This window comes from Sorghum bicolor, chromosome 1 (genome assembly GCF_000003195.3).
Source record: "Sorghum bicolor cultivar BTx623 chromosome 1, Sorghum_bicolor_NCBIv3, whole genome shotgun sequence".
In the NCBI taxonomy this organism is placed as follows: domain Eukaryota; kingdom Viridiplantae; phylum Streptophyta; class Magnoliopsida; order Poales; family Poaceae; genus Sorghum; species Sorghum bicolor.
Genome location: NC_012870.2, coordinates 60835409 through 60856097, shown reverse-complemented (window position 1 = coordinate 60856097; position 20689 = coordinate 60835409). Strand labels below are relative to the sequence as shown.

The following is a 20689-nucleotide window of genomic DNA, read 5'->3' as shown; positions in this document are numbered from 1 at the left end:
CATAGCTTCAAATTGGCCCTAAGATTGGTTGAAGTCAAATCAGCTCACAGAAGCAGACGTGAAACGAGGCTTTTCTGCTATGTCAGACACTGAAGAAGTGAGCGTCGGACACTGGCGTCAATATCCGACCAGTTCACCGCGCGAGCAGCAGAAGAAAAGGGTGCATTGGATGCATAGGTTGTACGGCGTCGTACGTGCCGATACTCACACTATAGCAAGGAGACTCTGCTGCAATGCGTCGAATGCTGTTAGGGTTTGACTCGAACGCTAGGCCTAGCGTCGTATGCTACGCAGGGAGGTCTGAGTTTTCTCCAAGGGCCATCGAACGCATTGTTGACGGTCCTTAATGCCTATTTTATACCATCAACTATTGCTCAATATAACATGATATCAACCATAAAACATAGTTGTAGGGTTTAATTCTAACGAGCTCCACGAGTTTTTATGTTCTCACTTGTTTTGTAGGAATATGTAATTTTCCATCAAATAAAAGTATGTCAAATGATGATTTGGACTACACCATTACAACAGGCTCATCGAGACGATCAAAATGGACATATCATTTGCTATATTTGGAGTCCAGAGTAAAAAATATTAGTTTTACAAATAAAGGAGAATTAGTACTAATGGGCCCTACTCCCAAGCAAGGCCCATGACGTGAGAAGAGGCTCATATGGCATGATAGAGGCCCAAAAGAGGCGGTCTAAGCTGCTCCCTTGAGTGGGCTCACATGAGGGATGATTGGAAGGCTCAAGTTGATGTATAATAGCCCAACAGATCAAACGGTGGAAGAATTAGTCCCACATCGCCTGTCCAGAAGAGGTGGGAGGCTTTTCTAGGCTATAAATAAAGAGGCAGACCCTCTCCCTAAGGGCACCACATTAAGGAGATGTAGAGGCGTCCCTCGAAAGGATGACCTCTCACCTCTAGAGAATTAGGGCTAGACTTTCCAATGTAGTAGATTAGTTCTAGTTGATAGTTAGGGAGAGCGGCGCTACGCCCGGGTTCTGGAGGAGTCTTCGAAGGAGTCATCAAGAGTTCTGGTATATCTTTGTATCTTTTCTTGTAAGACTTATGCTTTAATATATTTTATCTTCTCTATTTACTTTTATGCATTACATTTGATTGGTTAGTATAGTTGTTATACTTTAGCATAGGATCTCCGTCCGCATCGAGTGCTTTAGTTATTAATTGTGACTAGAGTAGTAATTTGTAGATAGGTTACCTGAGATTGCACCCAGTTCTATGGATAGTTGTGGTAGCCCCAGGTGGTGACAGCCCTGACGGCAGACGTATTCCACCACGTTTGGATTGGTGTTGTAGGACCATAGTCGGAGCTTCGTAGTCCCCTTCTCATCTTTCCGTGACTAGTGTTCTGATGTCCCGAAGTGTTATTGTGTGATTGCTTTACCTACCATGAATTAGTTATTATAGAACCCTAGTAATAGAGAAGTATTTAGGAACCTTAAACTCTCATGTTGTCCTCTTACTTTAGCTATCTACTCTTTTATCATAGAATTCTCTGGTGTATGTCATATATGCATAATTTCTATCATCTATTATTTACCCCTACCGGTGCATTAGTTAGTAGATACATGATGGTGAACTACCAATATCTTTATCCATTGTTTCCCAGTGGTAAAATATAAATAACGATACCTGGAATACTCCCGGTAAAATGCTACAATGGTTTTCTGTGCGCTTACGAAATCCTTCATATTTTAAATGTGCATAAGAAATACCAACACACATCCAATGGGTGATCCTTCATATTTTAACTGTGCATAAGAAATACCAACACACATCCAATGGGTGAGCATCAGATGTTGATTAGAGTCTGACGTGCCCCAAACGGCTAGTGGTTTCAGAACAGGATGTGAACACGTCGGACGCATCTGACGCCTATCGTCGGCGCGTCCAACAACCCCGATAGGTGATGAGTTGTGGATGGTAACGGTTGGATGTGAGGGCTTGCCCTATAAATACAACTCCTACTCATTCAAAGCACCTCTCTTGCCCATTTATTCAGCTAAAGCAACCATTTGAGAGCAAGAGAGTGCAAGAGCCTAGTGAGGTGTTTGTGATATGATAATCCAAGATTAAGGACCTCATTAGTGCATAGTTGAGCAGAGGTTCCGTCTTCTGAGGTGCGCTGAGCAGCTGAAGGCCCAGTATGCTTCACAGCAACTGCTGGGACCCGTAGGCATATGGTGGACCAATTACCTGTCCACTTTACCTGCTGGTGCTAATGCTAGTTGGGACCAGTTCAAGACCACCTTCCGAGGACATCATATGCCCTCAGGGCTCATGAGAATGAAGGCGGCAGAGTTCATGAAGCTTACTCAAGGAACAAAGACCCTCACTGAGTATATGCATGCTTTCAACAACTTGTCAAGGTATGCCCCTGAGTTTGTGAACACAGACGAAAAGAGGATTGAAAGTTTCAAGCAAGGACTTAGTACTAAGCTGATGAAAACTATGGCTAACTCCAAGTGTCAAACCTACAATGAGTTTGTTAGTGATGCTTTCGCTCAGGAGAACCAAAACAATCTGCATTCAACAGCCAAGAACCACAAGAGGGCATTTGAGGCAGGCACATCTCAGTAGAGAGCCCAGTACCATCCACCTGCTGGATTGTACAGGCCACCGCAGAAGAAGGCACAATCAAATCAGCGGCAGAAGGTGTATCGTAGGGCTTTCTCCATCGCTCTACCTAAAGGAAATGCAAGTCAGGGGAGTTCCGAGGCACCAAAGAACAACATTCTGTGCTTCAACTTTAACAAGTGTGATCATTTCGCAAGGAATTATCCTTATCCTCAGAAGGGCAATAATCAAAATCAAGGAAATTAGAGTCAGGCCGGCCCAAATGCACGCTATGGGTGTGTTCACTACACTACTATTGAAGAGATCCCCGAGGGAGAACCTATTATTACTGGTATGTTCCTAGTAAACTGCCACCCTGCAATTGTTTTGTTTGATTTAGGAGCCTGACATTCATTTATGAATCAAGCATTTGTGTCTGAGCGTCATTAGAAGATAAGCACTAAATAATGGTTATAGTATAGGCTCAGTTGGGGCGACTATCCCAACCAATCAAGTAGTTTGGGATGTAATCCTCTCAATAGGAGAAAGAGAGTTCACTATGGAATGGACTTACATTGATACTAGGTCTAGGTATAGACGTGATCTTGGGTATGAAATGGATGAGTGGTCATGGACTTACATTGATACTGCCAATAGAATGATTCAGCTAAAGGAACATAAGGGGAATGGTACTTTCCAAGTGCCGCTACCTAGGAGCTTTGACCTCAAGAAATTATCTTGTGCTATCCAAACCATTAATCTTCTAGATATCCTAGTGGTGTGTGAATTTTCAGATATCTTTCCAGACAAGCTACCTGGTTTACCACCTGATAGAATTGTGGAGTTTACAACTGAGCTAGTGCCTCGTGTAGCACCTATCTCTAGAAGACCATATGCAATGACACCGAACGAACTAGCTAAACTTAAGGTTCAGGAGCTTTTGGACAAGAGTCTCATTTGACCTAGTTCATCTCCATGGGGATGTCTGGCTCTGTTCATAAAGAAAAAGGATAAGTCTTTGCGAATGTGTGTGGACAACAGACCGCTCAATGCCATAACAATTAAGAACAAGTACCCTCTGCCACAAATCAGTATGTTATTCGATTAGCTAGCAAAGGCAAAGATATTTTCCAAGAATGATTTGAGATTAGGTTATCATCGGATTAAAATTCAGCCAGAGGACATATACCAAAAACGGCTTTCTCAACCATATTTAGCTTGTAGGAGCATCTTATCATGTCTTTTGGCCTGACAAATGCTCTTGCATACTCATGTACTTGATGAATTATGTGTTCATGCCTGAACTAGATAAGTTTGTGGTTATGTTCATTGATGACATCTTGATTTACTCGGAGGAGGAGGAGGATCATGTAGAACACCTAAGGTTTGTTCTAACTAGGCTAAGGGAACACAAGTTGTATGCCAAGTTATACACAGTTGTTCGCTCGAAAGCAAGATCATAGGGGTCAGAAGTCTAATGTGGGTGTGTTTCACATCAAGAGGAGGATGAAGGAAATTGAAATCAAGCATTTCAATCTAGATGAGAAGGGTATACTATGGTTTAAGGATCGGCTTGTGGTGCTGAAGGATAGGGAACTTAGAAATCAGATTCTAGATGAAGCTCACTCTTTAAATTAAATTTGTCTATTCATCCTGGTAGTAGTAAGATGTATCAAGACTTAAAGTCATGTTTTTGGTGGACTAAGATGAAAGAAAGCGTTGTATATGTTGCTAGGTGTCACACTTGTAGAAGGGTCAAGGCTGATCACTTGAAGCGTGCTGGGCCACTTCAACCAATGTTTATCCTAGGTTGGAAGTGGAAGGAAATAAGCATAGATTTTATTATTGGACTTCCACCCACTCAAAAGGGTTTTGATTCTAAGGGGTAACTGTGGACTGTTTCACTAAGTCTGCACACTTCATTCTGGTCAGGACCAATTATCGACTGCATCAATATGTAGAGCTATATGAAACCCATGTGGTACACTTAGATGGTCTATCGAGAACCACTGTGTCAGATAGAGGACCTCAGTTTGTTGCTCATTTCTAGGAACACTTACATAAAAGAGTTTGGTACCAACTTAGTTTGAAGCTCAGCATCACCCTCAAACATCTGGACAAAATGAGAGGGTAAATCAGATTTTGGAAGACATGTTGAGAGCATGTGTGATCTCTGTTAAAGGTTCATGGGAAAAGTGGTTGCCCTTAGCCGAGTTTTCATATAACAATAGTTATCAAGAAAGCATCAAGATGGCTCCCTTTGAAGCTTTCTATGGCTGAAAATATAGGACCCCCTTGAACTGGGTGGAACCCAGGGAGTGGAGGTACTATGGTATTTATTTTGTCAAGCAAATGGAAGAGCGAGTTCGAGTTATCCAACACCACATTGAAGCCGCCCAATCTAGGCAAAATAGCTATGCTGACAAAACAAGAAAACCTATCGAGTTTGAGATAGGTGAATATGTATACCTGAAAGTATCACCGATGGAAGGAGTACAACGGTCTGGTGTGAAGAGGAAGCTTGCACCTAGGTATGTAGGTCCATACCAAATCATTGAGTGAAGTGGAAGAGTGGCCTACAAACTACAACTTCCTCTAGAAATGAGTGCTATGTTCAATGTCTTTCATGTCTCTCAGTTGAGGAAATGTTTGCGCCTTCCTGAAGAAAGAGTTGAGACCGTGGACATTCAGATTAAATCGGATCTAGCTTATGAAGAGAAAGTGAGAAACCAATACAACTCTTGGATAGTAAGGAGAGAGTAACTCGAAACCGAGTGATCAAGTTTCACAAGATACCGTGGAGTAATCATAGTGAGCGGGATGCAACACGGGAAAGAGAGGACTACTTACACAAAGTTTACCTAGAATTTTATGAAAAATGGTAGGCACTGCAAATCTCAGGGCGAGATTTCTGTATGGGGGAAAGGGTTGTAACACCCTTGGTGTTAATCTTGCATCTTGCACTTGCATTGCATGAGCATAAATATTCATTCATTCATGAGCATGAAAATGCATTTTATTTACTCTATGTTTATCCCATGAAATCTTTAGTTATCCATGTATATGCTTTATGATCATGTGGGTTAATGCAAGTGAGTGTTGTTTGAGCACCTAATCAGCCTAGACACACTTAGGATCAAAAATGAAGTGAAGTTTCTGTTCATGTTTTAGGCTAAAAATACTTTGTGTTAGCTGTCCCGAGGTAACCTTTTTCATGATAGTAGATTGACCTTAGTTGATCAGTGGTTTCAAGTGCTTGCGTGGAGTTGGACCTTAAATAAAAGTTTAAGTTCAGATTTAGTAGAGCAAACTTTGTTTAAGGACACAGACCTAGATTTGTGCCTAACCTAGCCAAAAAAGATCTCCCAAAACTGAACCCGCTGCTGTCTTCAGGGTCCCAAAATTGGTCAAGTCTGGGAACTGAATTGGTTCAGTTTTCAGTTTCAAGGTAGCCTTCTTTGGGAATTTGTATCTCGCAAACCGATTTGAATTTCACCAAACTTCTTTCAGAAAAGTTTTATTTATCATGTAGGACTACTCCAGCAAGTAATTGCTTGACCGAATGAGCAAATCTTTTGAGAGATATGAAGGGGAGAATATTGAGTTTTAGATGTATTTTTGGGGTGGTTTTAGTGCTGAATTTGAACTGCAGCTCGCAGTTGCAGTGGCCGATCGGTTCAGTTTTTGGGCGCCGCGTGGAGGCCGTACGCCGTCGGCACCCCCACTCACCTCGTGCCTGCGTGCGCTGGATAGAAGCCGAGCGGACACCGTACTCAGTTCCTCTCCACTCCATTCCTTCCTCTCCCTTGCCTTTCTTCTTCACAGCCAAGAACAGCAGCAGTTAGGAGCAACGCTGCCGTCTCCCGCCAAAATCCACGGCCACCAGCGCACAGAGCTCTGATTCCTCGCAGCCCTAGCAGCACGATGACACCCGCTATCTCTCCGACGTAGCTGCGACGCCGTTCCAATAAAGGTGAGGGCCCGGGGCCAATGTTGCCGCCTTGGCCGCCATGAATGCCGAGCTGGAGCTCGTACGTGACTGCCGTGGCTCGGCTCATTCTCTTCTATATCTCTCTCGTGTAGTCTTCGCCTTAGGTCTTGGAAGCCGTAGCCGAACTTTCCGCTGCCGGAGATGGCAAGCCCATCGCTGCAGACCGCCGCCATATGTACGTACACTCGTACAGCACCACCGGAGCCGCCCTTTCAGCCGCCGTTACGCGGAAGTAGAGAAAATCGTCCGCTAACCTATCCTTCGACGATAGGAGATTAGGAGTCCGTTGGTGGTGGTCGCGTCGCCGGAAAGTTCGCCGTTGGCGAGCTATCGCCGGTCAAAGCGCCACCCCTGCCTTTGTGCCTGTGACGTGTGAGGTCAGGTAGACTATAGACCCCAGCCGTCAGCCCCTGGGGGTGCACTGAGCTGTGTGCGCGTAATAGTTTCTAGGGTTTAGTTTTTTTCGTTTTAATCTTTTTCAGATTATTGTGGTGAACTTGTAAAATTCATATCTGGAGCTGCAGAGGTTCGATTTGGGTGAAACAATTTTTTTTGGTCTTATCTTGAAATACTCTACCTGTTAGAATCGTAAAACATGTTGTTTGCTGGTGTTCTATATGCTGTATCATTTATCCATGGTAAGTGCTACTTAATTTTGTAAAATGTGAAACTCGAGTTAGAAGTATCCAAAAATTATGGTTCCTGTTTATTGGTCTTGTTTTGTCATACACTTGCTAATAAAATTATTGAACCTGCAGTATGCAAGCTTTTGCTGTGATGTTTTGATTTAACTTGGTATAATGCTTGTTTTATTACAAAAATGAGTATGGCTAATATATGTGTGTTTTGTGTATGGAATAATTTCCATAGGTTCCTAGTGATATGTTGGATCAAAGAAAAATTTGAAATCTTTTGTTTGACACTTTTCACTATGATAAACTTATTTAAGTCGTTATAAGCTTGTTTTGCTTGTCATTTTGTAGAGGACGCTATACTTGTTAAAAAGGCATGAATTTTGTACAGTAGACTCTTGGAAGCATGTATAGACTTTGTAATTGTTCCATAATTTGCTGTGCACAGGAAGTAACAGTTCTCTTTTTCATCTTGCTAAATTGGTAAACTAAGAAAGGTTTATAAATAATTTGTTTGAGTACAACAGTACAACATATACTTTTCTAGCATGTTTGATATATATATATATATACTGTTGGTATGGTCGGTTGTGCTCAGTTCTGAATGTTTATATGCATAAATATATGTATTGCTCTATAATTCAATTGGATGGCTGCATGTGTAGTCTCTGTTGTCATGATGTTTTCCAGGGGAAAATGAGGTCTGTTATAAATCTTCACACTAAAAAAGTTGTGTATAACTTACTCATCTGCCTTATCCTAAAATTTCGTGATTTTAGGCCAGCAGGTTTGGGAGTTATAGATTTTACAAATTCTCTATCGGGGCTGGTTGTGTTATGTACAGTTCTGAAACATGGCATTTTTTGACCTTGTTAACTATTGAATCATCTTAAGATGGTAATAAGAAAGTTTTAGACAATTTTATAAGCTTTTCGGAAAGTTAAAGAACATATTTGTCGGATGCTTAAAACTCCAGCTATAGTCAAAACAAGTGGCTGCTGTATTGCAGTTCAGAAAATGCTTAACCTATGCTTGTGACTTGTTTTTATGAGTTGCCATACTAAACATGCTTATGTTAGTAGTTTGCTGTTATTATATCATGTTTCATCTAGACACATGTTTGCATCCTTCCTTACATGCATGTCATTGCCATGCATTCATTTTATTTATAATTGTGTCCATGCATACATAGGATCACCGAAAGGAGTGACAAACTGTGTAATTAGTTTTTGTTTTCATCTATATTTAATGCTCCATGCATGTGCCGCAAGATTCGATGTGACGGGGAATCTTGAAAAAATTTGGTTTTGGGGGTAACTAAACAAGGCCTAACCCTTTTATGTGAAACAAGAATGAAAAGCATAAGTGGACTCGTGATAGGTACGAGTCCCTCATATATAGAGTGGATCTGAGCCGTTTCGACTCTGAGCATTACACTATTGCTAAAGAAATGGATGTCTAATCAATGTTCCTTACTATTGTTTAAAGGGACTATTATGTTCTTACCCTTATTTGAAGTCTAATTGTGATTTTATCCTTGTTTTTTTGTCACTGTTGTGATTTTACCCTTGCTTTGTGAAAATGAAGGTTCGTTTACCATTACTCCATGAACAGTAGGTAACAGTGTTAAATGGGCTCGGTAAGGACAACTTTGCCCTTGTGAAAATACCTCTATTTTTTTAGTACATTGTGATTTTACCATAGTTTTTTTTAAAATTGGCAACAACATTGGATAACTTGTTACATATAATTTTACAGAGCATGCAAATATTGATAGATAATATCATATCAAAAGAAAGTGTAGCGGGTTGAAGCTATTTATGTCAACAATTTGAGTAGGCAAGGTTCTACCCTATTCCCATAATTTTGGTACCCCATGAGGCAAACTCATCCTCAGGATATGTACTCCCTCTATCTCTAATGTTTGTCGCCATGATTTTCGTGCCGATAACTTTGACTCGATTTATAGAAAATACTTGTAATATTTTTATCTTTAAATAAATTTATTAGAAAACTAGATTTAAATATCATCCAATGATACTAATTATATATATCATAAATATTAATTTTTCTTAATATATATTTAGTCAAAATTGTTTCTCGGAAAGTGAAGCCGACAGACATTTAGAGACCGAGGGAGTACTTGGATAATGTACCTTTGTCATGGTGTAGTAATATTGCGGTGTAGTAACTTGATAGGTCTCCATGCTCATCAATATGCCTCCGATTGCTTCCTTTTTTATATGGGCTATTTTTCACATTGAGAATTAGCAATAATAGAATGTAGCATAACAAGAAGCAAGATTGTGGCTGACCAGACAGTAACAGATGCAATTGACCTCTTCTAGTCGGATGCATGGTTGATGATTGCCCTTTTCTGGCCAGATACAATGGTGATGGAAAGACAAAAGAGAATAGACCAATTAAGCAATTAACCTCAATGGAGTCGTTCAAAAATGTGTTTACATAATTACAATCCCACACCACAAGTGATAGAACACTCATATTTTTGCAAAACCCCTAGCTAGAATACGAAACTAACTTGGATAGTTTTTCTGAGTTTTGTCCAAGAACTATAACTATCTTGCTTAGATGGTGAAAATGGCTAGGTTTACAATCAAACATTAAAGAGTACCAGTTTCTTTTCATGAGATGACAAACGATTAGTTTCGAGCACACTAGCAAAGTAACCATCAAAACTCCCACCCAAGAGGGACCCTTCAAGGCATGAACATCATCGGGTTGTCATAGGTTGGCTAGCAAGTCTAGGGCATTGTCTATGGCCATCATTAGAAGGTGAACAACAGGCAAGGGTTGAGACAGGGCAAAACAGAAAACTTGTTAAAAAGTAAATGTGTAAATTAATTTGCGCGACCAGATTCAACTCATTCAGTTGTGTCATGTTAAATACAGGGTAGGAAGGTCTTGCCCTGATAGGATTCTAACTTAAGTGGCCAAAACTAACCTGGTTTGTTTCCACGGGAGTGAATCTTCCCAAAGCTGTAATTTTCTAATTTGGACTCTAACGTTCTATACATATGTTTTGATCCCCTGGATCAGAGAAACACAACGGTGAACTCCACATTGTAGTTCAAGCCAAACCGGTCTGGCCAGTTTTCCTTGATTTCCCAAAACTAGACATTATATTTGTATTTGATTAGATGTCCATTTGGATCCGGTGAAGTTTTCAGTATTGCAAATTTTGTTTCATTTATTTTGGGGTCTTCCACTCATGCACAATTTATTTGATAATCTGTGGCCCTCATAAAATATTATGGTTTGTGTAATTTGTGTTTGAGTTACGACATCTTCTGAACTTAAGTCATGTACCAAATATGTCCGTGCGTTGCAACAGGAAAAACATCAAATGTATGTTACGTATCTATTTATTGTAATACCCGATTTTAAGGACAAAACCAGATATGCACCATATGTGAGTTTTAGAAGCCAAGTCTCACATATAGCTACAAGTAAGGGGTAATATCAAAAGACAATGCGTAAATTATATAACATACTTAGTATAAAAGAGATAACCTTTGATAGCAAACAGCGGATAGACAACTCCAAACATCGGGTATTAACTCCTCTCCACAGGATCAAACTGACCGGTTGATCACAAGCCCAAAACTTCTCCTGAGGTGTGGGGGAAATTGCAAGAGTGAGCACATATCGTACTCAACAAGTATAACCAGGGGTTCATGAGGCTCAATAAGCTGACACTGGTTTGACTGCATTTAGCTTTTAATAGTGGATAACATATTTGACCATTGGATAGCAAATATCAAAGTAGCATAATTAATCCCATAACCACATGATCAATTGTATACAAGAATTATGAATAACACATATAAACAACATAATAAACCATCATTTATTATCATTAATCATATTCATCAGTGTCCATCTATTCCGTCAGTTTTCCGGACCGCCCGTATCCGTGGGCACGGCTAGTATACCAGATTTAACACTCTGCAGAGGTTGTATATCTTTACCCATGAGTCATGATTTACCCTTTCGCCCGAGGCCCGTCGACCTCTTAACCCACTACCAAGGAAGGTCGGCAGGGTTCACTATAAAGTCTTTCAAAGGTTCGTCTAACATGTGCCGCTTGGTTTCATTAGTCAGTCCATGTGATTCACCCCCAAAAATCCACGGTCTGCTATTCCCCAATTGCGCTACATGGGTAACCGCTAACGAGCTAGAAAAATTACTCATACTTGACTAAAGCCAGAGCCATATAGCCCTCATGGTTGTACGAGTTGTCCCAGCTTTTGCCAAGGGATAAGTCCTTATGGAGGGTCAAGATCAATCTAGCAAAAGCCAGAGTTCTTTCCACCCTTTATATTCAAGTTGCTAGAAAGCTTATTTTATTGTTTATTGTATATCCAAACATTCATGTTACAAGATCATGGATTATATTCAAGCACTAGCAAGAACTACCCAAATGCATATCCAAAATAGGTAACAAGGAATCCAGGATAACAATCATCTATGATTTTGCTAAGGTCATCAAGGTGGACACATGCATATGATAAATATTGTATTAATTGTGTATAGGTAACAAGGATAATCCCCAGTTATACTTGCCTTGATCAAAGCTCTCCTGAGCCTGCTGGTCTTCAAAGGCTTGGTCTTGCTCACCAACGTACGGCTCACCGTCTAATCCTGATCATCAATCAAAAACACGCAATTCAATGTAGACAATCATACACGAAGCAAACAAACTATAATTAGAACAATACACCAAACAATGGTAAAACAAATATAAAAATTTATCAAAATATTCTACGCAGCGCTACGATCACACAAACGTAAAGTTCACGAAAATCGGAATTGAAACGGAGAAGTTATGATTTTTCTGAGATTTCCTATAGATAAATAATTAATTAAATGCTACTGCGAAATTAAAAAGTTTCAAACTGGTGAATTAAATTTACTAATATGTAGATCTCATGAATATGAACCTAACGCAATTTGAATGGGTCAAAACGGAGTTAAAACGAATATTTTACGAGCAAAACAAACTCAGTGGCAAAGCTATAATTTTCAGAAAACGTATTTCTCTTTCAAACCGACAAAGTACGTTTTTTAAATTGACAAAACATATTTCCTGGAATACGTGACGGACTGCGGGTTGGATACTCAATTTCTCCAGGGGCTCTTTAGAAAAACAGCCAGCCGAAGGGGTATGATCTAATCTGAGCCATTCAATCTTGATCCGACGGCTCAGGACAATTCAGGGAGGGGCACATGGCCGGCGACGAGCTTCACACGGCCGGGCGCCATTGCCGGCATCTCGAGCTCGCCGGAGTTCACAGGAAAACGCGTTACGGACCACTATTCGCTAAACCGATAGCATGGGGAGACAGAGGGAGAGTTGACGAGCTCACCAAGGGTGGAAACGAGCGCAGGAAGGACGTGGACTCGGCTGTCGACGGAGAATGGCGGCCGGAGAGCTCCTGCACGAGTTCGGCATCGGTTAGCGTGGCCTAGAACGTGAGAGAGGGCAAACGGAAAGTCTTGGCGGCTTCGTTACTCGAACGCGCAGCTCGGCAGCAGATCGAGGTCCACGGCTCGGGCGCAGACGACCAAAACCACGACAGCGGCACTCTCTACTTCTCGGTGAGATCCAAACGGTGGCGGGACAGGGCGATAGGAACTCCTCGGTTGTGCTAGATGCGAAAGAAGATTGCAGGGAGGATGCCAAGGCTTTTAAGGGGGTCAATCGCGCACGCAAGGCAGGAAATCCCGAGAAATCGGGGAAGATTTCGGTGGAGCAGAGTCCAAGCCGGTCACGGCTTGAGGTTGAAGAAGCCGGCTGACAGATGGGGCCATCGCGTCTGCGGCAGGGAAGAGCGGGGCCCATCGGTCAGTGAAACGAAAAGAGAGGGAGGCGGGTGCGCGTGCGGGGAGGGAAGCTGGGCCGCCATCTGCTGGCTGGGCCGATGGGAAGTCGGCTGGGGGGAAAACTGGCTGGGCCAAAAGGCCACCAGGCCGAGGGCAGGGTTGGTGTTTTTTTTCCTTTTTCAAAACCTTTTCAAATATTATTTTGAATGCAAAATAATTTCAAGCCAAAGGCAATCAACACAAACTGAAATATGCTTCAGCATGAATGCACAATCAAGTTTACTAATCTTATGATGAATTTTATTTTTCACAAAAATTATTTAAGCGCTAAATTCAAATGCTCACAAAAATATACTCAATTAAATCAAATTAATTCCTATTAATTAAAAGTCAAGTTTTGGGTGTTACATTTATGTTTATCCTTTTTATAAAATTTAAAGTCTATAATTTATTTTATTGATAACCATCACATCTATGGTATTAGATAATTAATATTTACAATAATATGTAGCTTGGAGATATATTTATTTAATAATAAAAATAGAAATTAGTCAAACCTTATCTTACTCTAATATTACCTCTTAATATACCTTAGTATTATATTAAAACATGAGAAGTTTGTTGCTAGCTTTATTTTTTTATTTAGATTAGGATTCCTATGAAATATGATATATCAGTTAATGTATGTAGATTATGAACACATGGGCTTATGAAGTGTTAAAATGATATAACAACACATCGTGCAAAGGTAGTAGAAGCATTCTCAAGCATAAATTTAGATAAATTAGTAAATCAGTGAGATATTTAGGAATGGTGCTAAAGCTTTTACCATAAATCAAGCATCACATTAAATAGGCCACCATAAAATTTTCGTAATAATTAGAGCAGATAACTACAATTTTAATTTTACACTAAAAAATATAGGCAAGCATCTCCAGAAAAAATGTACTAAAATTTATGATACTTTTTGTTTACTGCATGGATCTACATATGTGGAGCTGAACAAAATTTATTTTGTAATTTTTAGATTTTTCTATAAATTACTACGCATTAATCAATTTTCAACCGATCAATTTTACACTAAAAAGCATAGCCAAGCGTCTTCAGAAAAAAAATATGCTAAAATTTATGATATTTTTTATTTGCTGCATGGATTTACATATGTGGAGCTGAACAAAATTGTTTTATAATTTGTAGATTTTTCTATGAATTACTATGTATTTATCAATTTTCAACTGATTTAAAGAATAAAAGAAAAGTAAATTAATAGGATAAACATTTTGTACTTAGGCTTATGATTCGCAACTTGTTTTAATGTATATATGAGATTTTATATTGGGAACCCTAAAAACTTTCTATTTTGTTTTTCTCTCCCACCTGTACGAACTTGGTCGGATAGAGGCGGACACTCAGGTGGAGGCAGACGAAATTTCCATGATTAAGTAGTAAGGAAAGAAGAGATATAGATATAGATATAAATATAAAAAAAGTTAGGCCAGTTCAAAAAAGTTGGGTAGGTTCAAGCCTGGCCCAAATAAGCCCATGCAGCCCATCGTAGTCCCATATAGCACGACCAGGTCGAAAACCTACCCGACGGCGCCGACAGTGCTTGCAGCCACGTAGGAGCAGGATGCCCTCGACCTCTCTCTCTCTCACTCACGATCCCAGCTTGGTACCCTGCGTCCGGCCTCCAGCATCCCCACTCGATGCCGACGGCTACCTCTCAGCGATTCGTCCTCTGCGTGTTGGCCCTGGTTGCTGCCCGCGTCTAGCAGGGGGCGTCGCCCGGCGCGCCCTGACAGCCGGCGCCGCCAGCACCTGCTGCCTCGCGCCCTCGCCGCCACCCGCTGCTGCAGCGCGTGCGTGCCCAGAAGGGGCCGACCGCCGTCCGCCGGTGCACCCAGCTGGGTGCAGAGACGAGCAGGTATCGCATGGGGCGGACCGGAGGCGAACCCAGCACCAGCACGTATTCTAGGTTTCGATTTTTACTTTCTCCACGTGATTACTTGGGAGGACAGAAACATGGTGGCAAGCCACGGCCCACACCTTCCAGGGGCGGTCAGAAATTTAGCGCTTTGCACTTAGGTCCCTGTACTTTCCTTAATTTCAACATGCTCTGATGTATATTATTATGTGTCAGAAAATTTTGTATTGGAAACTCTAGAAAAATTTTTATTCTTTTTTTTTCTCTTCCACTAGGTTTCAAGCGACCCGGAGAAGGACATATTGGCAGACAGATTTGGAGGACAGACTGAAAATTTCCCTCTTTATAGATAGGTATTGATTCAGTATCTTTATTCTTTAGTCATGTGTTTGGTATCTGGTTTTTGTTTTTTCAGTTGTTTTGTTATCAGTTTAGTTACTTTATTCTGATCGTATCAGATTTTTGGGATATATTTTGAATCTGATCCATCATATTCTAATAATCCGGAGGTGTCAAAATCAGGTGATATGTTCTCTTTAAACGCTCGACGATTCCTGTCTCCAGTCTAGAAAATCGACACGGTAGCAGTTTTGTTTGTATTTGACAAATATTGTCCAATCATGGACTAACTAAGCTCAAAAGATTCGTCTCGTTAATTCCGACCAAACTGTGCAATTAATTTTTATTTTTGTCTATATTTAATACTGCATGCATATGTCTAAAGATTTGATGTGACGGGAATCTGAAAAATTTTGCAAAACTTTTTGGGAACTAAACAAGGCCTGTTGAGGCGTTGTAATGCTCCAAAGCACTGGGTGCTCATAGGCAGGTTCTGGAGAAAACAATCTTGGGTCTTGTTGGGCCTTAAAACCCAAAACTTTACAAGATTCTCCATCACATCGAATCTTGCGGCACATGCATTAAGCATTAAATATAGATAAAAAAGATAACTAATTACACAGTTTACCTGTAAATCACGAGACGAATCTTTTAAGCCTAGTTGCTCTATGATTGGATAATGTTTGTCAAATAAAAACGAAAGTGCTACAGTGTCAAAATCCAAAAAAGTTTTTGATCTAAACAAGGAATATTACACTCAAAAACTCAAAATTTTTCAAGATTCATCGTCACATCGAATCTTTATACACATGCATGGAATATTAAATATAGACGAAAATAAAAACTAATTACACAGTTTGGTCGGAATCGACGAGACGAATCTTTTGAATCTAGTTAGTCCATGATTAGACAATAATTACCACAAACAAACGAAAATGTTACAGTGTCGCGAAATTTTTTCCTTTGAAAACTTGGATGGTTACAGCGAAGAAGCGCAATAATGAGCCTTGACTAAGCTTTGCACGCCGGTGGTAACCCATGATTCAGGAGGACCCAGACTCCCAGAGGCCGGATTATTCCCACTCCTCCAGATTCACAGGAGAGCATAATCATTCAGGCGTGGGGTCCGTGGTGCCGCACTCCCTGCATGATAGGAATCCAACAACAGGCAAGTCACGGACGCAGGGAGAAAAAAAAACTCTGCCTCGTGCTTGCACGGTGGGCAAGGCCTTGTTTAGTTCCCAGTTTTTCAAATATTTTTAAAATTGTCTATTACATCGAATATTTATACGCATACATAATAGTATAGATTATTAAATATAAATAAAAAAATAACTAATTACACATATTATTTGTAATTTGCTAGACGAAATTTTTGAATTTAGTATATCGTTGTGGAAGTACTATAGTAGATAAATCTAAAAATTTTCATCAACTAAGGCCTCATTCGGTTCTGCTGGATTGCACCAAGAACAATTCCATTTGGTCAATGGTTATATAAATTTGTAAAGCAATTCAGATATGATTCATTTCAGGCAATGATTTCATACCAAACAAACGAGCCCTAAACAAGGCGTACAAAGAAAAAACCAAACGGAAGTTGGCGATCGGTTGGCTGGAGACCAGGCCATGTGGCATGTGGGTGCGGACGCAGGCCAGCTGATAAGCTGGACCCGATTGGCTCTCCATGGACCATGGTCTGCAGCAGCAGCAGCAGCAGCAGCAGCAGATCTTTGGGCTTGGGCATCCGCTCTACCCCTGACAAGCTCTTCTCGCCTCTCGGTGTCGGCGAAGGGAAACAACGGTCAAGCTACAGACAGCTACGGGTCGGAAAGAACCAAGCGAGGTCGTGTAGCTTTGGCATAACGAAATTCTTGGAAGAGCTCGCGACCTGTGTGGCACGACGCGCGCATCCGTTCCAGACATGTGAAAAATTCGCACACTCGGAGAGGCGAAATTGGTTAGGGCTAGAATTTACTACCACCGTCCTATTCTTGTGGCTGTAGCGGGATCCGATGAAGGCCTTGTTTAGTTTCCACCAAAATTTAAAAAGTTTTTAAGATTCTTCGTCATATTGAATCTTGCGGCACATACATGAAGCACTAAATATAAACGAAAATAAAAACTAATTATACAGTTTGTCTGTAAATCGCAAGACGAATCTTTTGATCCTAGTTAGTCTATGATTAGATAATATTTATCATAAACAAACAAAAATGCTACAGTAACGAAATCCAAAAAAATTTCTCATCTAAACATGACAAATGATCATATACGGTGCAGAGGATCAGGACACGCACTTATCAGCGAGAGGTACGTTGGGTCAGATTTTTCTTTTCCCTTGTCAGTAACATGTGCCGTGGATGGTAATGCCTGGACAGACACTACTACACCAACCGCCAGCCAGCCCCACCAGCACGGGACCACCGGCCTTGCTTGCTTGTGATTGTGAGCACGACTGCCCCCGTCGTCCGTAGAGTAATTCTGAAATCCAATTACATGGTAACACGTCTCCGAAACAACGGGGTGCTCCAATCATCTTGCACAAAATACACTTGGCACAGTAGCTTTACAGATTCCCGAATCCCGAGTGCTGCACAACCGCAAGATTCCGGCCGGGGAATCCGGGATCCCTGCACAGAGCCCCCACCCAACTTGGACTCAGAAATTCAGATTCCCCAACCGGGCCAGAAGGGAACAACTATCGGCTCAAAATTAGTCCAGATCAGCTGCTAAAAAGATTAGAAAACGGTTTACTAGTCGCTAAGCAGAGAGACTCGTCGATTATGGGGTGACGTGAGTTCTGGTGGTCGGAAGCGGAACCATAAATAAAAATAATCCACGTGTTTTTTCCCCCTAAAAACATCAGTAGATCTGCATATCAACGAAGAAAGTTCAGTGCTGATAAGTGAAAACATCACCGAATGAAAGTTTCTAACAATAACTATAGCACGAGAAATTTACAAGAGATAATCCAGTCATAACCAACAACGACAATACATCTTAGTAGAAAGTAGAAACATCCTTCAGCTGGCATCATCACCAAGCTTCAACCTAATTACGCATAAGCAATAGGAACATTCTTATTGCATCTGTACAAAAATTACGCATAAGCAAGCAACTAATCTACCTAACTGAAGCTGCTTTCTGAATGCTAGTACTAGCTAGAATCTGACAGACAGCTTCGTCCAATTAACAGCGAGGAAATCACGGCAGACTGGCTAAGCTAAATTCGTCACTGCAGGTCGTAGACGGTGGAGTCGGCGGCGTAGCAGCCGAGCACGCGCACGAAGACGGCGAACGTCTCGATCTCCTGGATGGCCTCGTGGACGCGCGGGTCGTGCGCGGCGCCCTCGCAGTCCACGTACAGGACGTGCGGGAACGCGCGCAGCGTCGGCTTGCCCCTGGCGCTCGTGTCCAGGATCACCACGGGCGGGCGCGCGCCAGCGCCAGATCCGGCGTCGGCAGCCGCGGCGCCGTCGTTGTTGATGACCTCCAGCTTGGTGAGGTTGATGCCGCGGGAGGAGAAGGCGGAGAGCACCTTGAGCACCACCATCATGGAGCCGCCCCGGTGCGCGACCACCATGCTGGTCTTTGTGGCACCGCCTGCGGCGGCGTCCACGGGCAGCGCGGCGACGGCCGACGGCCTTGAGAGGAGCAGGAAGCGCGTGACGTTCCAGGACTCGTCCTGGAGCCCGTGCGCGAGCACGTCGAGGCCGTACAGGTCGGCGGCGCGCGGGCTGGCGATGGCGGCGGTGTCGAGCATCCGTCCCGAGCGCAGCATCTCGACGGCGCCCGCCGTGTCCTCCACGGGCTCCGGGTCCACCCCGAGCCGGGCCAGCGCGCGGCCGCAGTGCGCCAGCGCCATCGGGTGGCTGATGACGCGGCGCACCTCGGCGGCGCGGACACCGGGCATGGCCAGCAGGCAGTAGTGCACGAAGAGGTTGATCTCCTGCACCACCACCAGGCCGTGCCGGAGGAGCAGGTCGTAGTTCCGCAGCGCGGTGCCTTCCATGGTGGACTCCACGGGGAGCACGGCGCGGTCGGCGGCGCCGCGCTCCACGGCCGCCAGCGCGTCCGCGAAGGCGCGGCACGGGACCGTCTCGCACCCGGGCAGCGCCGTCTTGGCCGCGAACTCGCTGTAGGCGCCCGGCGCGCCCTGGAACGCCACGCGGAGCCCGGACCCGTCCTGGCCCCCGCCGCCGCCCGTGCTCACCGAGAGGTGGATCCGGTTGTTGCCCGCATGGCGGCCGTTGACGTGCCCGTTGACGCCCTTCTTGCCGTGCCCGTTGCCGTGCCCGTTGATGTGCTGTGGCGCCTTGCCGTTGGGCAACGCCGGCTTCTCGGGCGCGTGATGGCCGTTCACGCCGCCGTTGATCTTGTTGGCAGCCGCGGAGACGGGGACGAAGGAGGACGGCCTGCGGTGCCTTGTCCGGCGGGGGCTGGGAAGGAGGAGGTGCTTGGGGAGGTGGAGAGAGGAGGTGTAGGCCATAGAACGCCGCGCCGGGGGTGAGGAGGAGGAGGAGGAGGAGGAGGAAGCGCCCGGAGGTGGGGATCGATCGGCCGGCCGATCAGGCGATGGTGGAGGTTGGGGGCGGGGGTGGGGTTACCTTTCCTTTAGCTTAGGAGCTTAGCTTAGCAGACAGGGGTGGTGGGCGGAGGGTGTTGACTTTTATAACCCCGGCACGGCAACGAGCGGCCGGCGTCCAAATTGCCGAGCAGCCAGCCAAGTGAGCAACAAGGACGGCGGTGGTCCGGTGGCTTTGCTGCCCGCGACTACAATAATTGTCCGCTACCAAGCACTGCCCGTTTATTCGTTGCCTTTGGCTATCGCCGCCGACCGGTTATATGTTTGAGCTTTGCTTCTAGAAGAAGCTCTGCATCGTTTCATATAGATTTGGAAAAGATTAAGAGTATTGACCAGTGACCACTCGGCAAAACGGTTTGATTGGAGCGTATCCCCAACAAGTCATCCGCATTTGTCACTGGCGTTGCTAAAAATCTCTTCTTTTGTCACTGGCTATATATATAAATCTGAACCCGTTGGTTACACCCTACCGTCCTCCTCGACACGTCACCATGAGCCTCCACCCCAAAAATCACAGAACATACCCGACATCGCAAATCAGAATCGCAAAGATCAGACTCTTTGCCTTGTGTATTTCGGGCAGATTGCAACCGTCACATTAAGACCTGTCGAAAAGCCTTTCAAGATCACCGGGTCATGTCAAACGTGTGAGATTATACTTTAACCAACATTTACTGGCCTTGTTTAGTTCCCAAAATATTTTGCAAAATTTTTCAGATTCTCCGTCACATCGAATCTTTAGACGCATGCATGGAGTATTAAATATAGACGAAAATAAAAACTAA

General features: G+C 43.2%; 1 protein-coding gene across 1 annotated transcript; it reads right to left on the bottom strand.

Annotated features, from left to right (window-relative positions):
- LOC8063180 (arogenate dehydratase 3, chloroplastic) lies at positions 18242–20163 on the bottom strand. Its single transcript, XM_002464999.2, has one exon. It carries the CDS (start codon positions 19806–19808, stop codon positions 18552–18554), a length of 1257 nt encoding a protein of 418 aa, XP_002465044.2. The 5' UTR covers positions 19809–20163; the 3' UTR covers positions 18242–18551.

Coding starts and splice junctions, on each gene's coding strand:
- LOC8063180 (XM_002464999.2), bottom strand. CDS start 19,808: ATGGCCTACACCTCCTCTCTCCACCTCCCCAAGCACCTCCTCCTTCCC.